This window comes from Lolium perenne, chromosome 4 (assembly GCF_019359855.2).
Source record: "Lolium perenne isolate Kyuss_39 chromosome 4, Kyuss_2.0, whole genome shotgun sequence".
Classification (NCBI taxonomy): domain Eukaryota; kingdom Viridiplantae; phylum Streptophyta; class Magnoliopsida; order Poales; family Poaceae; genus Lolium; species Lolium perenne.
The window spans coordinates 17,008,590-17,030,367 of NC_067247.2; the positions used below are offsets into that span (position 1 = coordinate 17,008,590).

Below are 21,778 nucleotides of genomic sequence, written 5' to 3' on the forward strand. Positions count from 1 at the left end.
CCCTGCTCTATAGCTTTTGGCATCGTAACTTCTATATTTGGTTTACATTCCCTGCTCTGTAGATCTAGCCATCATAACTTTATCTTGCTCAGTCGTTGTTACAAAAATTATGGCCTTCTACTATGTTGTTTGTGCCAATTTTTTACTCCATTAACATGTTGGCTTGCATTCCCTGTACTACAGGTGATGCCATTGTTTTGTATCTAGTTCATTGTAAGCTAACAAAGTAAGGACTTAGTTTGGCATGCTATCACTCTGCTATCTAGCCTGTAGTACAAATAAACTTGTCATACTACTAGATAATAATTTTGTGTGCCATCTTGTTCTTCAGAAGCTGCATTATTGACTTGTTTCTCTGACTTGGCATGACGCTCACATATGAATTCTAAAAATATTGGTTTGCATTCCCTCTTATACAAGTTCACAGGTGATCCCACTATATTCTGTATCTGGTCCATCCTAAGCTCCAGCATTAACTATCCTCTATGTGTTGCTCATTACAAGTTTATATCCCGAAACATCTTGATTTGCATCCCCTTCACTATAAGTTCAGGAGTATTATTTAGTTCACGGCCAATTTGAAGTAATTGCGCTTGGCACATGTTGGTTCACATTCCCTCCTCTTTAGCTTTTGCCATCGTAACTTCTATTTTTGGTTTACATTCCCTGCTCTGTAGATGTAGCCATCATAAATTCATCTTGCTCAGTCAGTTGTTACAAAATTTATAGCCTGCTACTATGTTGTTCATGCCAATTTTGTACTCCCTGAACATGTTGGTTTGCATGGACTCGACAGTAGTAAGTCTGCTGTTTTATTTTAACATGCTCTGTTATATTGGCTGTTGGTATGAGGCATGCACTCTTTGTTTGCTTATTGTGCGCATTACAATGATCTTCTTATAACGACGAAATGAGAGTTCCAAATTCTTTGGCAAACAATATTGTAGTGTCTTTGCCTTTCCATTGTTCTTGTCTTAACTTGTAATGTCTTTGTTTCAGATATAGGTGGTGCATGGACAACTTAAAAGATTGCCGAATCGCTTCATTGTATTGCTAGGTTTAATTACCATTCAATTTCTCTGGGTTCTGTAATATTTTTTCAAAGCCTTGCAGCTGATGTAATATTTAGTTAGTTTTTATAGTTCTTTCGCGCATTTTTTCTATGGTGCTTGTGGTAAGTGAGGCTATCCGACAGAAATCATTTGCTGCGTAAATATTCTCAGTATCTAAATCACAAATTCCCATCCCTTAAACGACCCAATTAAGCGAAATCACAAATGTGCCGGCCCGCAAAATCCTAAAGCGCCTATTATGCCGGCATATAAGCAGCAACTAAATGGGCTGGCCCACTTACTTATTGGGCCAACCCACTTGATTTATTGTGGACCCCACCCTCTAATTGGGCCGGCCCACTTGCTTTAAGGTGGACCCCACACACTACTGGGCCGGCCCGGTAACAGAAAAGTGGGCCCCGCAAGCTTATTGGGCCGGCCCACTAGCGTGTTGGGCCAGCCCAATTGCTTTTGTGGTGGACCCCGCACACTAAATGGGCCGACCCTTTAAGAGGAAAGTGGGACCCACCTGTGTTTTTGGCCCGGCCCACTATCTTGTTGGGCCGACCCACTTGCTATATGGTGGACCCCACATACTAAATGGGCCGGCCCTTTAACAGGAAAGTGGGTCCCACCTGTGTTTTTGGCCCGGCCCACTATCTTGTTGGGCTGGCCCACTTGGTATATGGTGGACCCCACTTACTAAATGGGCCGGCCCATTAACAGGAAAGTGGGACCCACCTGTGTTTTTGGCCCGGCCCACTATCTTGGTGGGCCGGCCCACTTGCTATATGGTGGACCCCACATACTAAATGGGCCGGCCCTTTAACTGGAAAGTGGGACCCACCTGTGTTTTTGGCCCGGCCCACTATCTTGTTGGGCCGGCTCACTTGCTGTATGGTGGACCCCACATACTAAATGGGCCGGCCCTTTAACTGGAAAGTGGGACCCACGTGTGCTTTTGGCCCGGACCACTGGCTTGTTGGGCCAGCCCATTTGATCTATTGTGGACCCAACGTACTAAATGGGCCGGCCCGGTTGCAGGAAAGTGGGACCCACAGGCTAACTGGGCCGGCCCAATAACTTCTTGGGCCGGCCCGCTTGCTTTATGATGGACCCCACTTGTTAAATGGGCCGGCCCGATAACAGGCAAATGGGTCCCACCTGTCTTGTGGGCCGGCACATTTGTCTGTTGACCGGTCAAACGAGTGCATTCGGCCCGACCCACATGCTTAGTGGGCCGGCCCATTAAAGTTTTGACCAGTCAACCTTAGAGGTTAGGCCCAGCCCACGTAACTAAGTGAGCCCCTGTTCACCGCTTATTGCGGGAGGCAACCTCCGTCCCGCTTAAGCAAACCACTTCATGGGCTGCCCGAAAGTGGCCCGACAAGAGGTACGGCCTCCTTTTCTCGTTTTCTTCTTGTATTCTCTTTTTTTGTGTTTGGAAAAACTTTTCCAATCTGAAACTTTCAAAAAATCGAACAATTTCAAAAAAATAGTGAACATTTTCAGAACATACTGTTTTTAAAATTTGAACATTTTTTAGAATTGAACAATTTCCAAAATGAACATTTTTTAGATTTGAACAAATTTCAGAACCGAACATTTTTTTTCAAAACTGATTCTTTTCAAAATCAGAACAAATTTTAATATTGAACAAATTTCAAATCTGAACAAAATTTAAATTTGAACAATTTTAAAATGTGACAAATTTTCATATTTCAAAAAAAATCAAATCTAAAAAATGTTCAGATTTGAAAAAAAATAAAATCTAAAAAAGTAGAACTTGAAAAAAGTTCGAAATTGAAAAAATAAAAAAAAGTAAGTTGAAAAAATGCTGGACGAAAAACCGGGAAAACCAGAATAAACCTGAAAGAAAACAAAGAAACCGAAGTTCAGAACCAAAGAAATTTTGGTGGGAAATCATGCCCACGCTAATTGGGCCCGGCCCAGAACGCTTTGTCCCTGTGCGGCGACCCGGTTATTCCGCAATGAGCGGAGAATAGGATCCGCCCGTAACTAATGGACCAGCCCAACTATATAGTTGACCGGTCAAACTAAGTCAGCTGGCTCGGCCCGCAAACTTAATGGGCCGGCCCGCTTAAGACGTGGCAGGCCTCGTGTGGGCCTACCATCTACCACGGGGTTTCAGACGGTTAACGCTGTTAACTGCCAGTTAACGGCGTCTGCCACGTGTCAGTTTGCATGACGTCAGCAGTCAACGGGCTCCCGGAAACACTTGGGCAGCGGTCCGATTTTCCGTGGCGGAAGGGCGCCCAAGCGCGATGGACCGAAAAAATCGTCGTAGGACTTTGCACAGCCTTGATTTCGACAATGTAACCCATATCGTCGGGTTAGGCCCATAGGCGACGAAAAATACCCCTTAGCGGATGATTTTGAGACGTTGTCTATCAGAACTTTTCTTGTAGTGAGAGGAGCACCAACGATAAGCTTATTGGATGAGATAGTGGCATGCTTGATTGCCGCATCTAGCTCCAACCTCTAGAGCACCGCAATCATAAGTAACAACACCACCACACTCCGAACGCCACTAGAACATGTGTGGAGCTCCCTCAACACCAACATAGAGCCAAAGGCCAACTAGGCAAACCTAGATCTAGACCTACATCTACATGGATTTCTCGTGGTACACTTTCTTCTCCGCACCGGCCGACATTGCCGCCAGGAGGGGAAGAGGAGCAAGCCAAGTAGATTTTCTCGACTCTCAAAGGGACGGTGGGAGAACCGGGGTGGCTTCGAGAGAGAGCGTACTAGTTGCTCTATTACACTTGGTCAACCCATTAAAACATTGAAATTTTTCTTACGGCCTAGAGCCTTTTTAAAATTGTGTTTGTCTAATTTCCATTCGGCTGAGAATTAGCTTAATTCTCACTCACTTGATGTTATTCCGCTATAGTGTACTACATGAACATACTTTTGAGTGTGTGAATTTTCTTTTACCATGTGTTTGGATGCACAGAATTGGGCATTAATGAATTGGACTAGAAATTCCAAATTCAAGATGGAAATTAATTGTCTTCCAATTTTAATTCAGTTGTTTGGATGTACTTGGAATTTGGTGTTAGAATTAAAGGGTGTACCCAATTGCATTTCCTATTTGGATGTACATATATTATAGTTTTTTTTATATTATATGAACGCACATAGATTATCGAAATGTAAATGTAAAAAGTTTTACTGAATTTTTTACAATTAAAATATTTCTTAGGTGAAGGGAGCATATGCATCGGGGAGCTTAATTGAATATCTGGTAGCAAAGCCGTTTTAAAATTTAAGTGAGAATTTTCTTATTCAAGTTATTTTTTCTGTGAAGCTTTCAACCCCGGCCTATGTCAAAGCTACTGACATGTGGGTCCACCCCTCGTCCGTCCAGTCCAGCCCCACTGCTCATCTCTTCTCCTCTTCCCCTCGCGGCGGCGCCGGCAGCCTCCCCGTCCGTTTGCCGGCGAACCCTCTCCGCTGAGGAATTCCTCACCGAAGCGCAGCCGCCTCGAAGGAATCCACATCTCCTAGCCTTCATCTGCCTCCGCTCTACTGGACTGGCGTGGCCGCAGACCGGAGATCCTCCTCGATTTCTTCTGCCGGTGAGGAACCCTAACTTGCTCGCAATTTTTCTAGCAGTTTCCAATTCCGGTCCTTCCGCAAGCAATCTAATCACTCCAACACATCCAGGCTATCGCGGGTGGTGGAGGTTTAAGGGGGCATTGCCGATTTCCCACCGTGCTGCAGATTGGTGAGCGATGGAGGTGGACACGATCCCGGGGGAGGAGGAGCTGTCCTTCACGGCCAACCAGGACGACGACGACGCGGAGGATGTCTCGCCGGGCAGCAGGGAGCTGGCCGCCATGGTGGAGGCGGCAGCGGCGGCGGAGACCGTCGAGCTGGATAGGGCCGCGGCGCCGCCGCACGGGGAGGAGGACGACAGGACGCCGAGAGACGGGATGGAGTTCAAGTCGTACGAGGAGTTGCTCAACTTCTACAAGCGCTACGCCCTGCGCACGGGGTTCGGCGTCTGCGTCAAGAAGTCATCTTTCACCAAGGCCGGCCTCTGCCGCCGCCTCGTGCTCGTCTGCAACAAGTGGGGCAACGGCAAGGACGACGCCTGCTACCAGGCCAGGCCGACGGCCAAGACCAACTGCCTGGCCACTGTCGTCGGGAGGCTGTGGGGGGATGGGCTGCTGCACCTCACGGACGTCAGCCTCGAGCACAACCACGCGCTGAATCCGTCGTCGGCGCGCTTCCTCAGGTGCTACAAGACGCTGCCCAGCGGGATGAGCAAAGATCTGGTGGTCAGGGCTGCCAGAGGTGAGTTCTCGACCTCTGGCGACGCCGAGGTCCCCATGTTCGATGACTGGGGGCGTCTGAAGCTCAGGGAGGGAGATGTTCAGGCCATCAATGGTTTCTTTGCGGAGATGCAGGCCAAGCAGACAAACTTCTTCTATCTCATGGATTTTTACGTAGAGGGCCATCTGAGGAGTGTTCTTTGGGCTGATTCAAGATCCAGGGAAGCATACCAGTACTTCAACGACGCTATCTGGGTCGATACAACCTGCTTAAGGAACAAGTTTCACGTACCACTTGTTTTGTTTCTTGGGGTGAACCATCATGGTCAGCTTGTTTTGTTAGGCTGCGGTTTGCTTTCAGATGAGAGTACAGAGAGCTTCCTATGGCTGTTCAAGTCATGGCTGACTTGCATGAAGGGACGGCTTCCAAGCGCCATAATTACTGACGAATCTGTGGCGATTAAAACCGCGGTTCGCGAAGTATTCCCAAAAGCACGCCACAGACTAAGCGATTGGCATATATTAGGAACCATGTCGGAAAAATTAGATGACTCGGTAAGAACCGAATTGGAAACTGCAATATATGATTCTTTGAAGGAGGATGAGTTTGAGGCAAGCTGGAAGAACACGACCGAGAGATATGGCCTTCAGGATACTGAATGGATCATCTTTCTGTATGAAAATCGACACTTGTGGGTCCCTTCCTTCCTGAAAGATGCCTTCTGGGCTGGATTGTCTGTTAACCACCGGGAAAGTCCAGGTGCATTCTTTGGTGATTCATTAAGCCAATTAACCACATTGGTGACATTCCTTAAAAGCTACACGATTCTGGTACAGAACAAGTACAAAACGGAGCAACAGGATGATTTTGAGTCATTAACTAGCGGCAGGGTCCTTGTATCAAAGTTTCCTATGGAAGAGCAGCTATCCAAATTGTACAGCTTGAACATGTTTGTGAAGTTCCAGGATGAGCTAAAATCAACCATGCAATGTCAAGTTCAGCTGGATGGTTCGGCATCTTCTTTTATAGTTCTTGATTTAGCTGCTGAACCAGGCGGAGGAATGGTGAATAAAAAGTATGAGGTTGTTCACTGTATGGAGACGAACCGGATGGAATGTAACTGTGGCCGATTTCAGTTTTCCGGAATTGTTTGTCGGCATGCGTTATCGGTGCTTAAGTGGCAGCAAGTGTACGATATCCCCCCTTGTTATGTACTTAACAGGTGGCGGAGTGACTATAAGGAGTTGCATGCTCTGGATAATCCATTGAAGGATCTAGTGTCAAGTAATCATGTTGAGCGTTATGATCATATTTCTTTGCAGTGCCTCCGTCTTGTTGAGATCGGAATGGTTTCAGATGACAAGTATCAACATGCATTAAAACTAATTAGCGATATGACAAGGACCCTTCTTGATGATACTTTGTGCCGTGAAGTAGAGCAGAAACTTTTACCATCTGAACGTGCAATTGCAAATGTTGATAGCCATGCACAACCTGGTTCATCTGAGGGGGGTCCAGCCAAAAAGCGCCGCGGCCGTCCTCCCAAGAAGAGTAAAGACTTGAGCGTGGACTCCGTATCAAATCAATATGGAAACAAGGTGTCTCCTTACTTCTAGTTTGTCAACTTCTTGCATTAATTTGCTGTTGGTGACTTGGTGCTAATCAAGTTCTATTTGTTTTGCGGCAGGATTCTTTATTGGTATCATCAGCTGTAAGTCAGAAGGATGCTTTACATTCTTCTTCGACTGCCTCCAACCTTGGTACTCATGTCAGGGCACATGGTGTTGATGATCTTATGGTAGTTTCTATCATCAATATTAGGTTATTAAATCCATCATTACACATGAGAGTCGTGAAAATAACCTTATTTTAACTGTATAACTTCCAGGAAGAAGTTGATCCGAATGAGGTATCATTTGAGAGCGGTTATGGGGCGGAATCTAGCCATCCAAATCATTATGGTGACCAGCTGCATACAGGACAAACGTTGCAGGTTTTCTTTTCAGCAACATGACTGCATTTTCATTTGCAATTATTTTAAGCATGTGCAACAGTGGAAAATAATCTATTGGTTTCTTCATAATGGACAGTTTGGCGGCCAAGACATGCCATCGGCGGAGCAATCATGGGTGTATCCCAATCCAGCTATATATCAGGTGAATTGGCGCATTGCATCTGTCTAGTATTTTTGAGGGTTTGTTGTGTGTGAGTCAAGTTGTGTCATGAAGTTGTAGTATGCATATGCACTGATGCATCATAAAAAAATGTAGGATGATCAAGTGCCTTATGGCAGGAGGACATCATGAATGCTGGAACAAGAGGTAAAGATTTCAGGTTTCTCTCATTAAATTATCACGTTCTGTGTTGCTGGGACCTACCGCAGAAATAATCTCATTATCAGAATGGAGCACTTAAAAGTCTGATGCACAAAACTGGACAAAATCAATACTGTCGCGTGTAGATTGTGGCCTTATGTACTGTTAAACTTAGAACGCTGATATTTGAAGTTTGATACACCCAAATGAAAAAGGTGGTAATACTATGCACTGTTGTTGCAGTAATACTTATATCACCTAAACTGTTAAGTTCGTTGTTCACCCTTTTTACTATCAATTGAGCTATTCCTTTTCAAGATATGTACCTTGTCTTAAACAAGGGCGCCCCTAGTTGAACCACAGGTTTTAACCAAGGTTCATATTGAAACAATTATTCAGTCCAGCAAAATAAGGGAATAGGGCAGTATCTGTCTTACTTGGTTAGCTTTTAATTGTAAGAGTAGCGCCATGCTTAACCACAGTTGGCTCATAAAAGCCCAACAAAACATACCCTTGCCTTTTGGGAGATGTAGGATGCCTTGCAACTCGTTTCGAGTACTTTGCGGATTTAAGCATTTCACATGTTAACCCACCATTTGCGCCAATCCGGACCATCTAGTATGTTTGATGGAGGATCCTTATGAGGAAACTCTGCCACCTATTGAATCAGGAAAAATATCTTCCTGGGTCACATTGTACTATTATATTTTTTTTGGCCGATTTCGAGACGCCTGCTGAGTTCTCTCTAATGGAGTTCTGTCTCATGCTGCAGGTTTCAGATGAATTGTACAGAAGAGTTTGGAAACCCAAGGGGAGGGAGGTCAATTAGTGCCAGTCCTGGGATGCATTTGGTTCAGTCATCTAACAGCAGAGGCAGCATGAGAATGTGGGTTCTTTCATCTTCATAGAAACTCGTAGAAATGTAGTCATGTGACATGGCTGACCTTGATGTTAGCAACTAGAATGTAGAGTACCATCTTTTTTTTTTGCCCCTGTCACGAAATTCAACTAGTTACTAGGGCGGCGCTTATCTCGGAAACTGACATTCTGTTCATCGTGGAAATGCAAAGGATCCATGTGACAGAACACCAGTTTTTTCTTGTGGTGAAATTTTGGGATCTTGACAATCACTCATTTCTGCCCTTCCCCGGCACGGACGAGCCTGGCGTCTCACTCTCCGTCTCCCACCGGTGGTCACAACTTCATGGGCATGGAATTCATGTCTTTGGTTTTCTTTGCAGTTTTATTATTGTGGTGATGGTTAATAGTTATGTCGATCTGTCTGAGCTGGTTGCGAAGAGGAAGAGGCCTGCGGTCACACGCGAGTCGCTCTCTTCTACTCTTCTTATTATCTCTTTAAGGTTACAGTTTGCACTTTTATTTGAGCAAATTTGCTGGGAATGGTTCGAGTTGTGCTTAAATTTGGAGGGCATCACGTAATCAGTGACGTCCGTGCTCTTGCGCTCCCGCAGTATTTATACGGGGCATGTCTGTTTTTTCTAGGCACAGGAAACCAGAGCAGTAGAAAATACTTGCATCGCTAGCTAGTGATTAGTTTGAACTCTTGCGAGTGAGTAGAATGGCGTCGACGGCGGTGGCCGACGTGAACGCCGGGAGGGTGGCGGTGACAGGGCCCCTGGACGCCACGAATCCGGCGATCGTCCGGATGCGGCAGCTCGTCGACGGGCAGCAGTCTGCAGGTGGCACTCACTCACTCACTCATTTGGCAGTCTGGCATAGTACGCGTTAGATAGCTAGGCTTACACTGATAGATATATCTACAGATGGGTGGAGCAGGTGCTGGGAGCAAGGCGTGACGCCGTGGGACCTCGGCGAGCCCACGCCGGCCGTCGTCAAGCTGGTGCGGTCCGGCACCCTCCCCGCCGGGAGCGTTCTCATCCCGGGATGCGGCGGGGTATGTAACTACACGCACCGCCGTCCGCCGGTCATCACCGTAGCATACATTCATATATATTGATGGTTTTCCATTGTATCTACGCAGGGTTACGACGCGGTGGCCCTGTCCGGCGCCGGCCGCTTCGCCGTCGGCCTCGACGTCTGCGACGCTGCCATTCAAAGGGCCAAACAGGTGACTCAAGCTACTATCTAAGCAGGTACCTATGGCATTGTTTAGCACTAACATGCTGGTTGATCGATGTCAGTGGTCGTCGTCGTCGCCCGACGTGGCCTTCGTCAACGCCGACTTCTTCACCTGGGCGCCGCCGGAGCCCTTCCATCTCATCTTCGACTACACGTACATACGCTAATCAAATTCCTAATCAACAATAGTTTCCTACTGGTAGCTTCACTTGCTTATGCCCTCTTGATAATTCTTCAGATTCTTCTGCGCCCTCGACCCGTCGCTGAGGCCAGCGTGGGCGGCGAGGATGCACGAGCTGCTGCGGCCAGACGGAGAGCTCATCACACTCATGTACCTGGTAATCATCGATCAGGGCTAACATAATCCATCACATTGTTTAGTTGTGCCTCATGTTCAGGGGTAGTTCAAAGCGATACTATAACCAACCATTTTGCCCGTGCTTTGCATTTCAGCCTCAAGACCAGGAGTCCGGGCCGCCATACAACACGACGGTGCTCGAGTAAGCTAGCATCAGCGCAGCTCACGATATTCCACCCACACTGTTGAGATATAACATAACTGTGATTCTGCATTCACTATGTCATATGCAGCTATGAGGAGGTGCTGAAGCCCCTGGGTTTCATTATCGACTCCATCCAAGACAACGACGTGGCGGTCGAACCACGCAAGGTATTAATGTTCAAAATGTATCTAGCTATGTGTATGTGTAGGTAACTTCAGGTGGTAATGTCTCTCAATTTTCAGGGGCTGGAGAAGATTGCAAGGTGGAAGAAGATGCTAGATGGAGCGGAAAAAACAGCATCAGAATTGCTGCCCACTGACGCTCTCTGAGTTACCGTAAGATATGCAACTGAGAGGCATGCCATGCACAACTTATCGATGCATGAACGGGAATATATGTATCCACGGTGCTAGTACTCTTTACATGATAACCTTGGTCACACGGCATTCTTTATTAAGACCAATGTACAATTATCATGGTTATGCCACAAATATCTACGGAAGAAAGTATCCTTTCATTGACAGTGAATCATGTGGCTCAGCCATGGAATTCGTAAACTGGTCTCACACATTGTTAGCCTGTGGTCAGGAAAACAAACAACCAAAAAGTGTTTTGCAAAGTTGATGTTCACACTTCACACACGTAGTGCACATTACACAGATGCTAATTAACCTCACTAAACTGGGCTACTCACACATGTAATCCACGCTGCTATCGGCGTTGTCCTTCGGAAGTAACCAAGTCAAAAAGCCCTCGCGAGTTCCAACTTTCAGCGTCTGGGATGAGTACTCGACAATCATGTGCCACAACTCGCCAACAGTCCATCCATGGCGAGTTATCCACTCGATCACCTGTCACAGTGTAATGACTCAAAGGGTTAGGCGAAGATAACGTAAAAGGAAAAAAAGCCTTACAAAATATGATCACAATCCTCTCCAAAGAAAACGGAGGATCCATGCCTCCATCTAGAACCATCTATCAGTATTAAACCTTCCAAATATGGATTAGACGATACCCATCGCCAACCTGTGGTCTGTCCATGGAAAGCTTCTATTGGACTCCACTGAATGGGAAAGATCCAGATCCCCAAGGATAAATACCAACACATACGAGATGGAGGCGAGAAAGTAGAACAGCCAGGCATTTCAGTGGGGTGATTGCAGAACCGTGAAGATAATTGTACATGCAAAACTACTACAGCTCTCAAAATAGTAGAGCTCTTTTTTTACTTCTGTACGTAAGCAAAAAAAAAAATGAAGTGTTCGATAGACTTTGCGGTACCTCTTCTAGTCTTTTCAGTGATGCATCCTCGAAGGTATAGTAATTAACAAAAGGTCGCCGTGCCTGCAAATAATAACAAGGAAATACATATTATCACTCCAATCATTTTGATAGTTGAATTTATTAGTACATACATTTAACTGGGAGTATAATTAGTTCATCAGTACTGCTAACCCCTGAAATTCGACTGTAATAACATTTTCCCTGTACCTGTGATGCAGCAATCCACTGAACCATGCTCTTAATTTCAGGGTTTCCACCAAAAGCCCCACAACCCCAGTTTCCGGTTGAAATTCCTATACAGTGATCAGAGCTAACACTTGAACAGTTATCCATGGTATTAGAATCCTGAAACCATGTGTTGGAAGTTAAAACATGATCACAACTTCAGGCACCATACTTCTAATGCAGTCCCTGTATTCTAAGCTACTGCTTATCATGTTAGTCATTATTTGAAATCATATACACAGGCAGCAGGGGTCCATATGTTCAACACAACCTAGAATTACTTTATTTTTTTACGAGCACATGAAAAAAATGATAGTGCCAAATAAATTCTAAGTCAATTTCTGACCTAAGCATAGACTGAGATGTTTACTAATAGTCCCTTAACATTTTTTTGCTTGCCAATGCTTCCAATTAGGTAATTCATAAAAGAATTCAGTCACAGAACTCCACACGAGTCATTAGGTTAGAACCTGAAATGGCTTCAAACAGAACTGATGCTTTGATGCATCCACAAATCCACAAAACGCTTTGTTCACCTCCCTGCACATATATGTATTACCGATGAAACCACTTCAGAGAGAAACTAAAATTATATTGGCAGGAAAGAACATGCTGCCAGTAAATCACGACATATGGTGGCACACTGAAGTGAAACAAAAACAAGACATACCTTAAAAGACCATTAGTTTCATACTGTAACTTAGTTGGACAGTCCAAAGCATCAATTGCTACTATCCTAGTTTTTCGTCTACCCATTGCGTCAAGGGGCTTCGTATCTAAATAGTCACCGACAAAGCGGAATGAGGAACCATACCTGTAAGAAGAAAGTGAAGGGTTCATTTACAAAGTAACAGTCATCAAGTGTCGTAGGGATTTCATAGTTCATTAGGACTGTCCAGCTTTTCCTTTTCAATCTATGAACTAAATCAAGTGAAGGGTGGATAAGGCTAAAACTAACCCCATATACTGTGAGAACCTTTCTGCACCGACAATTTCTATAGCCTCATTATCTCCCATTGAAGCCATAAAGAGCATGCCCACAATCAACTCTGGATTTATCATGAAACGGATCTCTTCCTGTACCATTGAGGAGATACACCATGTATAAGAGAACCGCAAAATAAACTTACATCGTTGTAACTTATCATAACATTGAGGAGGTAATCTACCAATCAAAAGAAAGAGACCTGCACACAACCCCTGGAAAGTGCGCCTCCTCCCAAATATTTATTTGCAAAGTCAACCTCAAGGGCTTCTTGTTCCTCATCTTCTATCAAACCCGAGGAAATTACCTACTAATGAAAAGAAAACAAACAATCAGCATACTTCATTGCAATGAACTTGAGGCATTTTGATAACATTACGATAAAAGAGAACCATTCCTAATTCATACTCCAGTGTCACAGTCTCACAGGGTAATTCATTCCTACTAGCCTTATTTCCGTATCATGCAATACCAGGATACAGATAGCCAATCATGCGCATTAAAATGCCGATAAACAAGTGAATAAAAGTTGCAGCATACGATTCTCACAGGGTACAGACACATATGGAGAACTATAATGACATACAAATAGACCAATACATTTACTTCTCCAGTGAGGCCAAAGCATGCCTGCCAGAGGATGCTAATTTGAAAACAAACGACTATTCTAAATATACCTTCGTAGTTCATAAAAGATAAACTCAATATGAAACAGGTGTGGCAAATATGCTCAGTTCTCCTCAGATCTCATTCCAGGAAACTACTCCCACCTCTTTGAATACATCTTCACATTGTAGGATGAATGTTTACTAATTAATCAATATTTTCTAATTAATTTACTTACTGTACACTGCATCATCTTATGTGAAGAGGCATATGGTCTGAAACATTACGGGTTACAAGCTCCGGTTTGATTTAACAGCCACAACTCAACTAACTTATGTGCTAGTTAATTTCATAGGAACCATGCAAGAGCACTATTGAGAAACATACAGCGCACCACTTACCCGGAATGGGCAGAGGGGCACGCTAGATTTCATCCAAGCATCACTGTCAGGGTAAGTAATGCCACCGGAGACAGAACTGGGCCGAAGAACCTTGCGCTCAAACGACACGAATCCAGTAGGCGTAGACGCGGTCACCCTCTCACAGTAGTGAGCAAGGCACCTCACTTTGTGCTCCTGGCTTGGCCTCGAATTGTTGTAAGTCAGTGCCCTGCCGATCCATCAGTAAACAACAGAAGCACAAGAGATCAGTAAGAACAGCAAATCACTTCTACATATGCAATGATTAATTAAACCCTGGAAAAAACGAAACCGAAATGAGTCAAGGGCAAGAGGCATACGCGAACAAGGTGTCGAAATTGATGGCCGGGAGGCGGGCCTCGCCTCGACCGGCGGTGGGGAAGAGGCAGAAGAGCGCGCAGGCGAGCAGCGCGGCGGCCAGCTCCTGTCCGAGGAGCACGACGCCCGCGTCCTGCGACGCCAGGAGGCGGAGCCCGAGCGCGGCGGTGGCGGCGGCGTAGTGGTCCTCGAGCAGCGCGGGGAGGCGGAGGAGGAGGCGCGCGAGGCGGGGCAGCACGTCTGAGAACCAGTCCCGCGCGTGGGCCCGCGAGAGGAGGTCGTCGAAGAAGAGCGCGTAGCCCTCGGCGGCGCGCGCGGGGAGCGCCGGGAGGGAGAGGGCGACGCGGAGGTCGTGGAGCGCGTCGGCGAGGACGTCGCCGGAGGTGACGCGGCTGACGTCGGGACCCAGCGCCAGCGCCTTCAGCTGCTCCTGCGCCGCCGGCGGCCAGAACAGCGCGCCGCCGCGGAGCACGACCGGGATCAGCGGCAGGATCGACCGCAGGTCGCCGCGCGCCTCCATGGTTGCTCCGCTCTGCAGCTTGCCCTTGTCTCTTTTTTTCTTTTTCCGTTTGAGCTTTGCCTGGTTGGTCGATGGGCCTCAATGTTGTACATTCGGCCCGCGTAATAGTGCGGCCCAACTACCATACTGGACTGAAGCTTATCCATTTCGAACTCGTGCTCTCTATGGAGCTCCAAGCTTTGCCATGGGAGTGGACACGCGCCACCAATGGCCGCACTCCACGCCAAGCTCCCACCGGCGCCGCCAGGCCACCGACCTCCGCCGCGCGTCAACCTCCGCGAGACCTCGGAGGTCGTGCGCGAATGCAAACGGCTGGACGGGCTCATGAAGGCCGGCAGGCTGGCGGACGCGCTAGACCTGTTCGACCGGATGCCCACCAAGAACGTGGTCGCGTGGACCTCCGCCGTGTCCGGGCTCACGCGCGGCGGACACCCCTTCGCGGCGCTGGAGAAGTTCGCCGACATGATGGCGTCGGGCGTTGCGCCGAACGACTTCGCGTGCAACGCGGCGCTGGCGGCGTGCGCTGCCGGGGGTGCGCTCCGCGCCGGGGAGCAGGTGCACTCGCTCGCCGTGCGTTCGGGTTTTTCCGGGGACGCGTGGGTCGGGTGCTGCCTGGTCGAGCTCTACTCGCGGTGCGGCTCCCTGCGCGCCGCCCGGGACGTGCTCGACCGGATGGAGTCGCCGGACGTGGTGGGATACACCTCGCTCGTCTCGGCGTTCTGCCGGAGCGGCGAGTTCGGTCTGGCGGTGGAGGCCCTCGGGCAGATGATTATGAGGGGAGTTGAGCCGAACGAGCACACGATGACGAGCGTCCTGGCGGCGTGTTGCCCGCGGGTTCTCGGTGAGCAGATACATGGGTACATGATCAAGGCAGTGGGCTCGCCATCGCAGAGCGCCTACGCGTCGAGCGCACTGATCGATTTCTATTCGAGAAATGGTGAGTTCGAGGCGGCGAAGATGGTGTTTGACAGTCTGCAGTGCAAGAATGTGGTAACCTGGTGCTCCATGATGCAAGTGCACATCAGGGATGGGAGGCCGGAGGACGCATTGCAAGTGTTCGGTGACATGCTCTCGGAGGGTATCGTCGATCCTAACGAGTTCGCCTTGTCGATTGCTCTTGGTGCATGTGGATCCATCACCCCAGGGCGGCAGCTTCACTCTTTGGCCATCAAGTGCGACCTAACCACTGATCTCCGGGTGTTGAATGCCCTGCTCTCCATGTATGGCAGAAGTGGTTTTGTTGAAGAACTCGAGGCCGTGCTCAGAGACATCGAAAATCCTGACCTTGTCAGCTGGACAGCAGCTGTCTCTGCATATTTCCAGAATGGCTATGGTGAGAAGGCCATAGCATTGCTCTCCCGGATGCACTCAAAGGGTCTCATGCCAAACGATTATGCCTTGTCCAGCGTGCTGAGTTCCTGCGCTGACCTGGCACTTCTGGATCAAGGGATGCAGTTCCATTGCCTGGCTCTGAAGCTGGGATGCGACTCGAAGATCTGCACTGGGAACGCGCTGGTCAACATGTACTCCAAGTGCGGCCAGATTGTCCCGGCCAGGCTCGTGTTCGGCATCATGGATCACCGCGCCGCGACGTCCTGGAACTCGCTGATCCACGGCTACGCGCAGCACGGGGAGGTGAACATGGCTCTGGAGGCGTTCAGCGAGATGTGCTCCAATGGTGACGGCGAGCCTGACGAGTCGACGTTCCTGGGAGTCCTAGCAGCATGCAACCACGCTGGGCTGGTGGACGAAGGAATGACATTCTTCAAATCACTAATGACTAGCCGGTATGGCGCCTCCCCGACACCCTCACACTACGCCTGTGTGGTCGACATGCTGGGCCGGAGTGGCAGGTTCGATGATGCGCTCAGTTTGATCAAGGACATGCCATTCGAGCCTGGTGTGCTGATATGGAAGACACTCCTGGCGTCAAGCAGGCTGCACGGCAACCTGGAGGCCGGGAGGCTTGCCGCGGAGAAGCTCGCGGAGCTCTCGGAAGGGGGAGAGGACCGGGACTCGGCGAGCTATGTGCTGATGTCAGGCATCCATGCGATGCTTGGGGAGTGGGGTGATGCCAGCAGGGTGCGGCGGAGGATGGACAATGCAGGGGTGTGGAAGGAAGCCGGGTGCAGCTGGGTGGAGGTTAAGAACGAGGTGCACGCCTTCGTTGCCCGGGACGCGTCTCACCCGGACTCGGCGTCCATGTACCAGATGCTCTGGGAACTGTTTGACGCCATGCAAGATACAACCTACCACAAAGAAGATGTTGAATTGTTCGATGTACATATGCAGAATTAAATGTGAAAAATATACATATTTTCGAGTTGTTTGCTGAGGATGTGCAATTCTGTTGGGACATATGGATATGGGATGTCAATTCTGAAGTTCTGTGCCACTTGATGTGGATGCCGCTGGAAAGGAGTCTCACCAATGGATCAAAAACAAGAAACAAGTCCGTCAAGGTAACTGACTTTTGGTTCTTCTCATATTGCTACTTCCATTACACAGTTTGTAACTATAGCGAATGTGAATGAATATCAATAGCATCTTGGTTTCAGTTTGTAACGATTATAATGTGCTCCATAAAGTTGATTAAAACAGCTTTCATTGTGGCATGCACCATTGCGATATTTAGTTTTACTTACCCCATCTGCCGTTTGGCTATGGCACTAGTAAATTGGGTTTATAACTCCAAGGAGCTGAATTTTTGACATTCTAAGACCGTATTCTGGCATTGCCCAGTTACATGCTGACGATACTGTAGCATGGCATTCTCAATTACTACCTATGTCACATAAATGAACAGAAGCTTAGGTACTAGTTAGAGTGACAGTTCTGACTGTGACTTAAAAGATTGCTTCTGAATTTCGACCAAATGAGCTCCCGATTTCAGGGTTCCACTTGTTATTCACTAATTACTCTAGGTAGTTGAAGCGAGAAAGGGAGATTAGAAGCTTGTCAACATATTCTTCTGAAGTTAAGTTTTCCAGGTTCAACACATTCTTCTGAAATCAAGTTTTTTCTTTTTCTTTCTGAGAAGTTCTCAAGAAGCTTGGCCATACACATATGCTGGAACTGACGGTTCCGTGTTCCGCTATGGTGCATTTGTTCACTTGCAATTTCAGCGTTCCGTGTTCCGTGTTCCACTGTCTCTGACGACGAATCCCCCCACGCACCTCTTCCAGCGGATGCACTAGAAGGAGCCATCTTGATGCAATCACTCGCTGGCGGCTTCCATTCAGCTGCCCCTCTGCGCTTCACAGGCATGGTTCCCTCCAGCAGAACTGCAAGCACCTGACCTGGGTTACCACATCTTCTTTCTCACACGTTCTCCATACACATGCATTGACGCACGGTTTCCAGATTGAGTTCTCTCCAGATTTGGTTCACCTCCTTGCGAGTTTGGCCTAAGGGCATCTCCAATGAGGCGACACACTTTAGACGCGCAAAATGGTCGCGCGCGGTCCGTTTGCGTCGGGCCCGTGGACACGAAATTAGTCGTTTTTAGCCGCACATCCGTTTGCATCTGGGGGTGCCTCCAGTAGGGCGACGCATTTGGCCCGCGGACATGAATTGGGATTTTTCACCACTGTGCTCATTATTCATTTCCATTGATCTCTAGCTCACCTGGGGAGCTTTGACTTGCATAAGCATATGCAACACATTGATGTCATTGTTTGAAACGGCCATACCAAATAATGAATTGCAAATCTATAAATCTTGAGATATCACCGCTTCAAAAATGATAGTGCATCCCTCCGCACGGACGTTGTACTAACACTACCATCTAAATTGACAGTTCTTCCACTCTCAGTGCATGCAATCTATGCTGCCAATCATGTATGTAAACCCTCTAGACTTGTTGATAGACAACAACCCCCTTGTATCCTCAACTGTTGGCTTCCTACAGTAATATTCTCCGGACACGGCAATCACGGCTCGGCAAAACCGGTACGTGGACTAAAGGCAGGTGCTCTCACCCATTCGAAGATACTCATCGAATATATCAGCAGCCATTCTATAGGAAATCATGTGAATAATTGCGGAACTTTTTTGATATGAGGTGAGGCCTAGCGCATCTGTTGCATTAGGCATGCATTGGAAGTACGGGTCGTAGTCTCTGACGCCCCGTAGAATGATCATGAACATGTCCCTTGACATCATGTACCGGCGCCGGAACAGTTTCTCCAGTAACACAGGATCGGTGCGGTGGAAGTAGTCCTTGTGGAGCCAGAGGTGCCCTTCCACTCTGTTGCACGGCAGGTTTTTTTAGCGTCTCTTCATAGAGCCCCGGTGCACCGTCATCTGGCTGGCATTGAGCTCGTGGAGGTGTTCATGGCATAATTTGGCTAGCTGGTTTGTATGATCGGCCAAATTAATTTAACTGATTGAGGACAGATTATTGGTTAACATATATATTTGGATTTTGATGTTTAGCTCAAAATGCATTACAGTACACATGTACAGCGGAAGATCAGGTGAAGGAAGTCATTTACCAGGACAAGTTTTGCTGGAACTAGTGCTTACCGAGGACAAGTCCTGGGCAAAATCAGAGATATGCTGAGCTAAATATGCGGTCGCCCAGGAGAAATCCTGCCTTGGACGCTAGGCTAGACCGGCGTGCAGATTTCAAGCTATCAAGTCAAGGAGTAAAGGGTATACACATACCAGAATATCTGTGTGATTCGGTGGTTCAAGGAAAGACCGAATCTGTCTCGTGCTAGAATCGTTTAAGCCAATATCTCATGCCTTTAGATGCTATCCGGTTTACATAGAGATTAGGAATATTTTAGATGACTTGCATGTAAAGGAAACGTAACGTGTTGGCCAAAGACCAGGCGCCCTATATAATACGGGACATTGGCCGATTGACAGAACCCCCAATCGATCTATCTACAAAAATACATCTACTTTTTTACGTATGTTTCTCTTCTGTTCTTTTTCTGCCATGCCTTAGCAGCCCTAAGGTTTGGTTAAATCTTTGCCGTTTTGCGCTGAAAACGGTCGTATCTCCTCTCCGAAATCGAGGATCCTTTGTTGATTTGCTCGGAAATCATCCGTTCGTCGTCACGAAAGCACGACGGTTATCTTGGTGTTGCGCGGCAGTTTTGTGTGCCAACACAATTGGCGACTCCGCTGGGGACGAAGAAGCGCACGATGAACAATCATCCCAAGGACGCCAGAGACGTCGACTCGGAAAACGTCATTGCCTTCACTCTCGACGATCTGTCTGAAGATGAGCGACGAGAACTTGAGCAGGAGCTTGAAAAAGAAAGGGCCGAAAAATTGAAGCGATTTTACAAGACAAAGGACGGCGTTGTGAAGAAGGTAACGACACCAAGCCTTTCTCCTATGTTTGGCGCTCAGGTATGTAAGATAACTGAAACAATTGCTCCTCTAATAGATTTGCATGTAGCTTGTAAGTATGATTCTGATGTGGAAAATATGACCCCTATAATTACTCAATCAGTAGCCAGTACAATTGACGAATATAAGGAGCGCTTTAGTAAAGCTATAGAAAATAGCTTACCTGATCATGTTCGCTCAGTAGTGAACAATAAAAGTTCAAAGAAAATGCCGATGCCTTCAGAAAGTAGCGAATTAATTAATTTGCCTAGCAATACATGTGCACATGGTGCATCGGCCAATGTTCAGCCCCAGATCCCATTAAATAACAATCAAGATGGCCGAAATTATGATAGAAGTTCAACCGAGAATTATATATCTAGTGTTTCTACTCGTATTGGTACAACTTCGATTTCACAAAATAACAATAGCAATGAACAAAGTTTAGGCTTTAATTCTAATTTGCAGCAATGTGTTGAGACCGAGGTCCCCAACAAGCCGGTACTAGATTCATATTTAAATCGGTCCTCGCAACTAATGTCGGATGCTCAAATATCTTTGTCGGAGGTGCAATCGTCCATTGATGAGGGACGATTGCCATTTACAGAAGAATCTAAGATGATACACCATACTGATACTTTTCCTACCAATGTGATCGACTTTCAGAACAAGAAAATGCTTATTCGGTCGGATCATACCGTGTTTGCAAGAGGAAAAAATATTGTTGTCGATGCTAATGCTCTTCCGAGGATGATCAAGCCAAAACATCCAGCGGTTGGAGAGTGGAAAATTAATGGAGGAAAGACACAAGCTCAAAGCATAAAGCCGACAGTTAATATGTTGTTGGAAAAATATACTTCACGAAAAGACGCCAATGTGTTTAATCGGCTTGGAGGTAATAGGCGTCCCAAGTTTCCTTCTCGACCAGGGGGGAATGAGCGCTGGAGAAAAAAATCATATGATCAACAGCCTTATTTTCGTATGGCATCGACATATTGGAGAGGTCTGCCTGCAATGCATCATCAATATCCTTTGTGGGGTTTCAATGCATCCGCGCCATATTCTACAGGGCCTGCAGGTTATTTTCAACCGGGATGGATCCCGTCGAGGCATGCGTTCAGTCCTGATATGCATGCGAAAAAAGCTCACTTCCGTAATAAGACTAGGTCGCATGATGCTATTGTGAATCATGGAAGCCGATCACCGATATTCAAAGCGGATGGAAGAAGTTACAAGAGTAGTCGTAAGTTTATTTGGGTGCCAGTGAAGCCTACTGGAGATAAGGTTGATTGTTCCATTGTGAATCTGCCTGCAACAAGATCAAACGGGTCTAACACTGATCATGGTATGAAATCTAGTGATCAAAAAATAGCCGACGATGACAGTGGTGTACAGCAGCAGCAACGTGGTATTGATGTGCTTCAGAAAAAGCCAACATTGAAGCCTAGTTTGCAAGTCGGCAATGGGAAAAAAAGTTTATACACGTGATGGCCTTGTGGATGGTTGCAGAAATAGTATTGCAGCCCAAAGTACTAGTGTGCACGGTGATTTAAAGCCTAATATGGGGACACATTTAGAGAAGCCATATGTACGTACCAGCACTAGTAAACCGGCTGATGTATCTGTTAATCAATATATGAGAGGTAAGAGGAATTTTGAGACTGGCGGTCCGTCGGATCGGCGTGCGATTTTCTCGGCCGGAGAGTTTGCGTCAATGATATCAGTACCTCAATATAGGCCGAGAAAATTCGAGAGCAGCAGGATCATGTCGGTTGCACCGGGTACTAAACCAGCATCTTA

General features: G+C 47.1%; 4 protein-coding genes across 4 annotated transcripts; 3 read left to right on the forward strand and 1 right to left on the reverse strand.

The window, feature by feature from the left end:
* The first annotated feature begins 4,413 nt into the window (after positions 1-4,413).
* Positions 4,414-8,845, forward strand: LOC127321343 (protein FAR1-RELATED SEQUENCE 6). Its single transcript, XM_051350366.1, has 7 exons — positions 4,414-4,657; positions 4,746-6,955; positions 7,045-7,155; positions 7,246-7,350; positions 7,448-7,513; positions 7,628-7,678; positions 8,445-8,845. Exons 2-6 carry the CDS (start codon positions 4,814-4,816, stop codon positions 7,661-7,663), a joined length of 2,460 nt encoding a protein of 819 aa, XP_051206326.1. The 5' UTR covers positions 4,414-4,657; positions 4,746-4,813; the 3' UTR covers positions 7,664-7,678; positions 8,445-8,845.
* A 302-nt stretch (positions 8,846-9,147) lies between these two features.
* Positions 9,148-10,803, forward strand: LOC127321346 (probable thiol methyltransferase 2). The gene is made up of 8 exons (XM_051350370.2): positions 9,148-9,372; positions 9,457-9,587; positions 9,675-9,761; positions 9,835-9,926; positions 10,011-10,110; positions 10,226-10,272; positions 10,364-10,442; positions 10,518-10,803. Exons 1-8 carry the CDS (start codon positions 9,252-9,254, stop codon positions 10,602-10,604), a joined length of 744 nt encoding a protein of 247 aa, XP_051206330.1. The 5' UTR covers positions 9,148-9,251; the 3' UTR covers positions 10,605-10,803.
* Positions 10,771-14,632, reverse strand: LOC127321345 (poly(ADP-ribose) glycohydrolase 1). The gene is made up of 9 exons (XM_051350369.1): positions 14,115-14,632; positions 13,777-13,984; positions 12,972-13,076; positions 12,743-12,861; positions 12,455-12,598; positions 12,255-12,324; positions 11,767-11,904; positions 11,557-11,619; positions 10,771-11,126 (listed from the first exon to the last, which is right to left on the reverse strand). Exons 1-9 carry the CDS (start codon positions 14,630-14,632, stop codon positions 10,962-10,964), a joined length of 1,530 nt encoding a protein of 509 aa, XP_051206329.1. The 3' UTR covers positions 10,771-10,961.
* Positions 14,633-14,839: 207 nt separating this feature from the next.
* Positions 14,840-17,327, forward strand: LOC127321344 (pentatricopeptide repeat-containing protein At2g27610-like). Its single transcript, XM_051350368.2, has one exon. It carries the CDS (start codon positions 14,840-14,842, stop codon positions 16,928-16,930), a length of 2,091 nt encoding a protein of 696 aa, XP_051206328.1. The 3' UTR covers positions 16,931-17,327.
* The last annotated feature ends 4,451 nt before the right edge of the window (positions 17,328-21,778 follow it).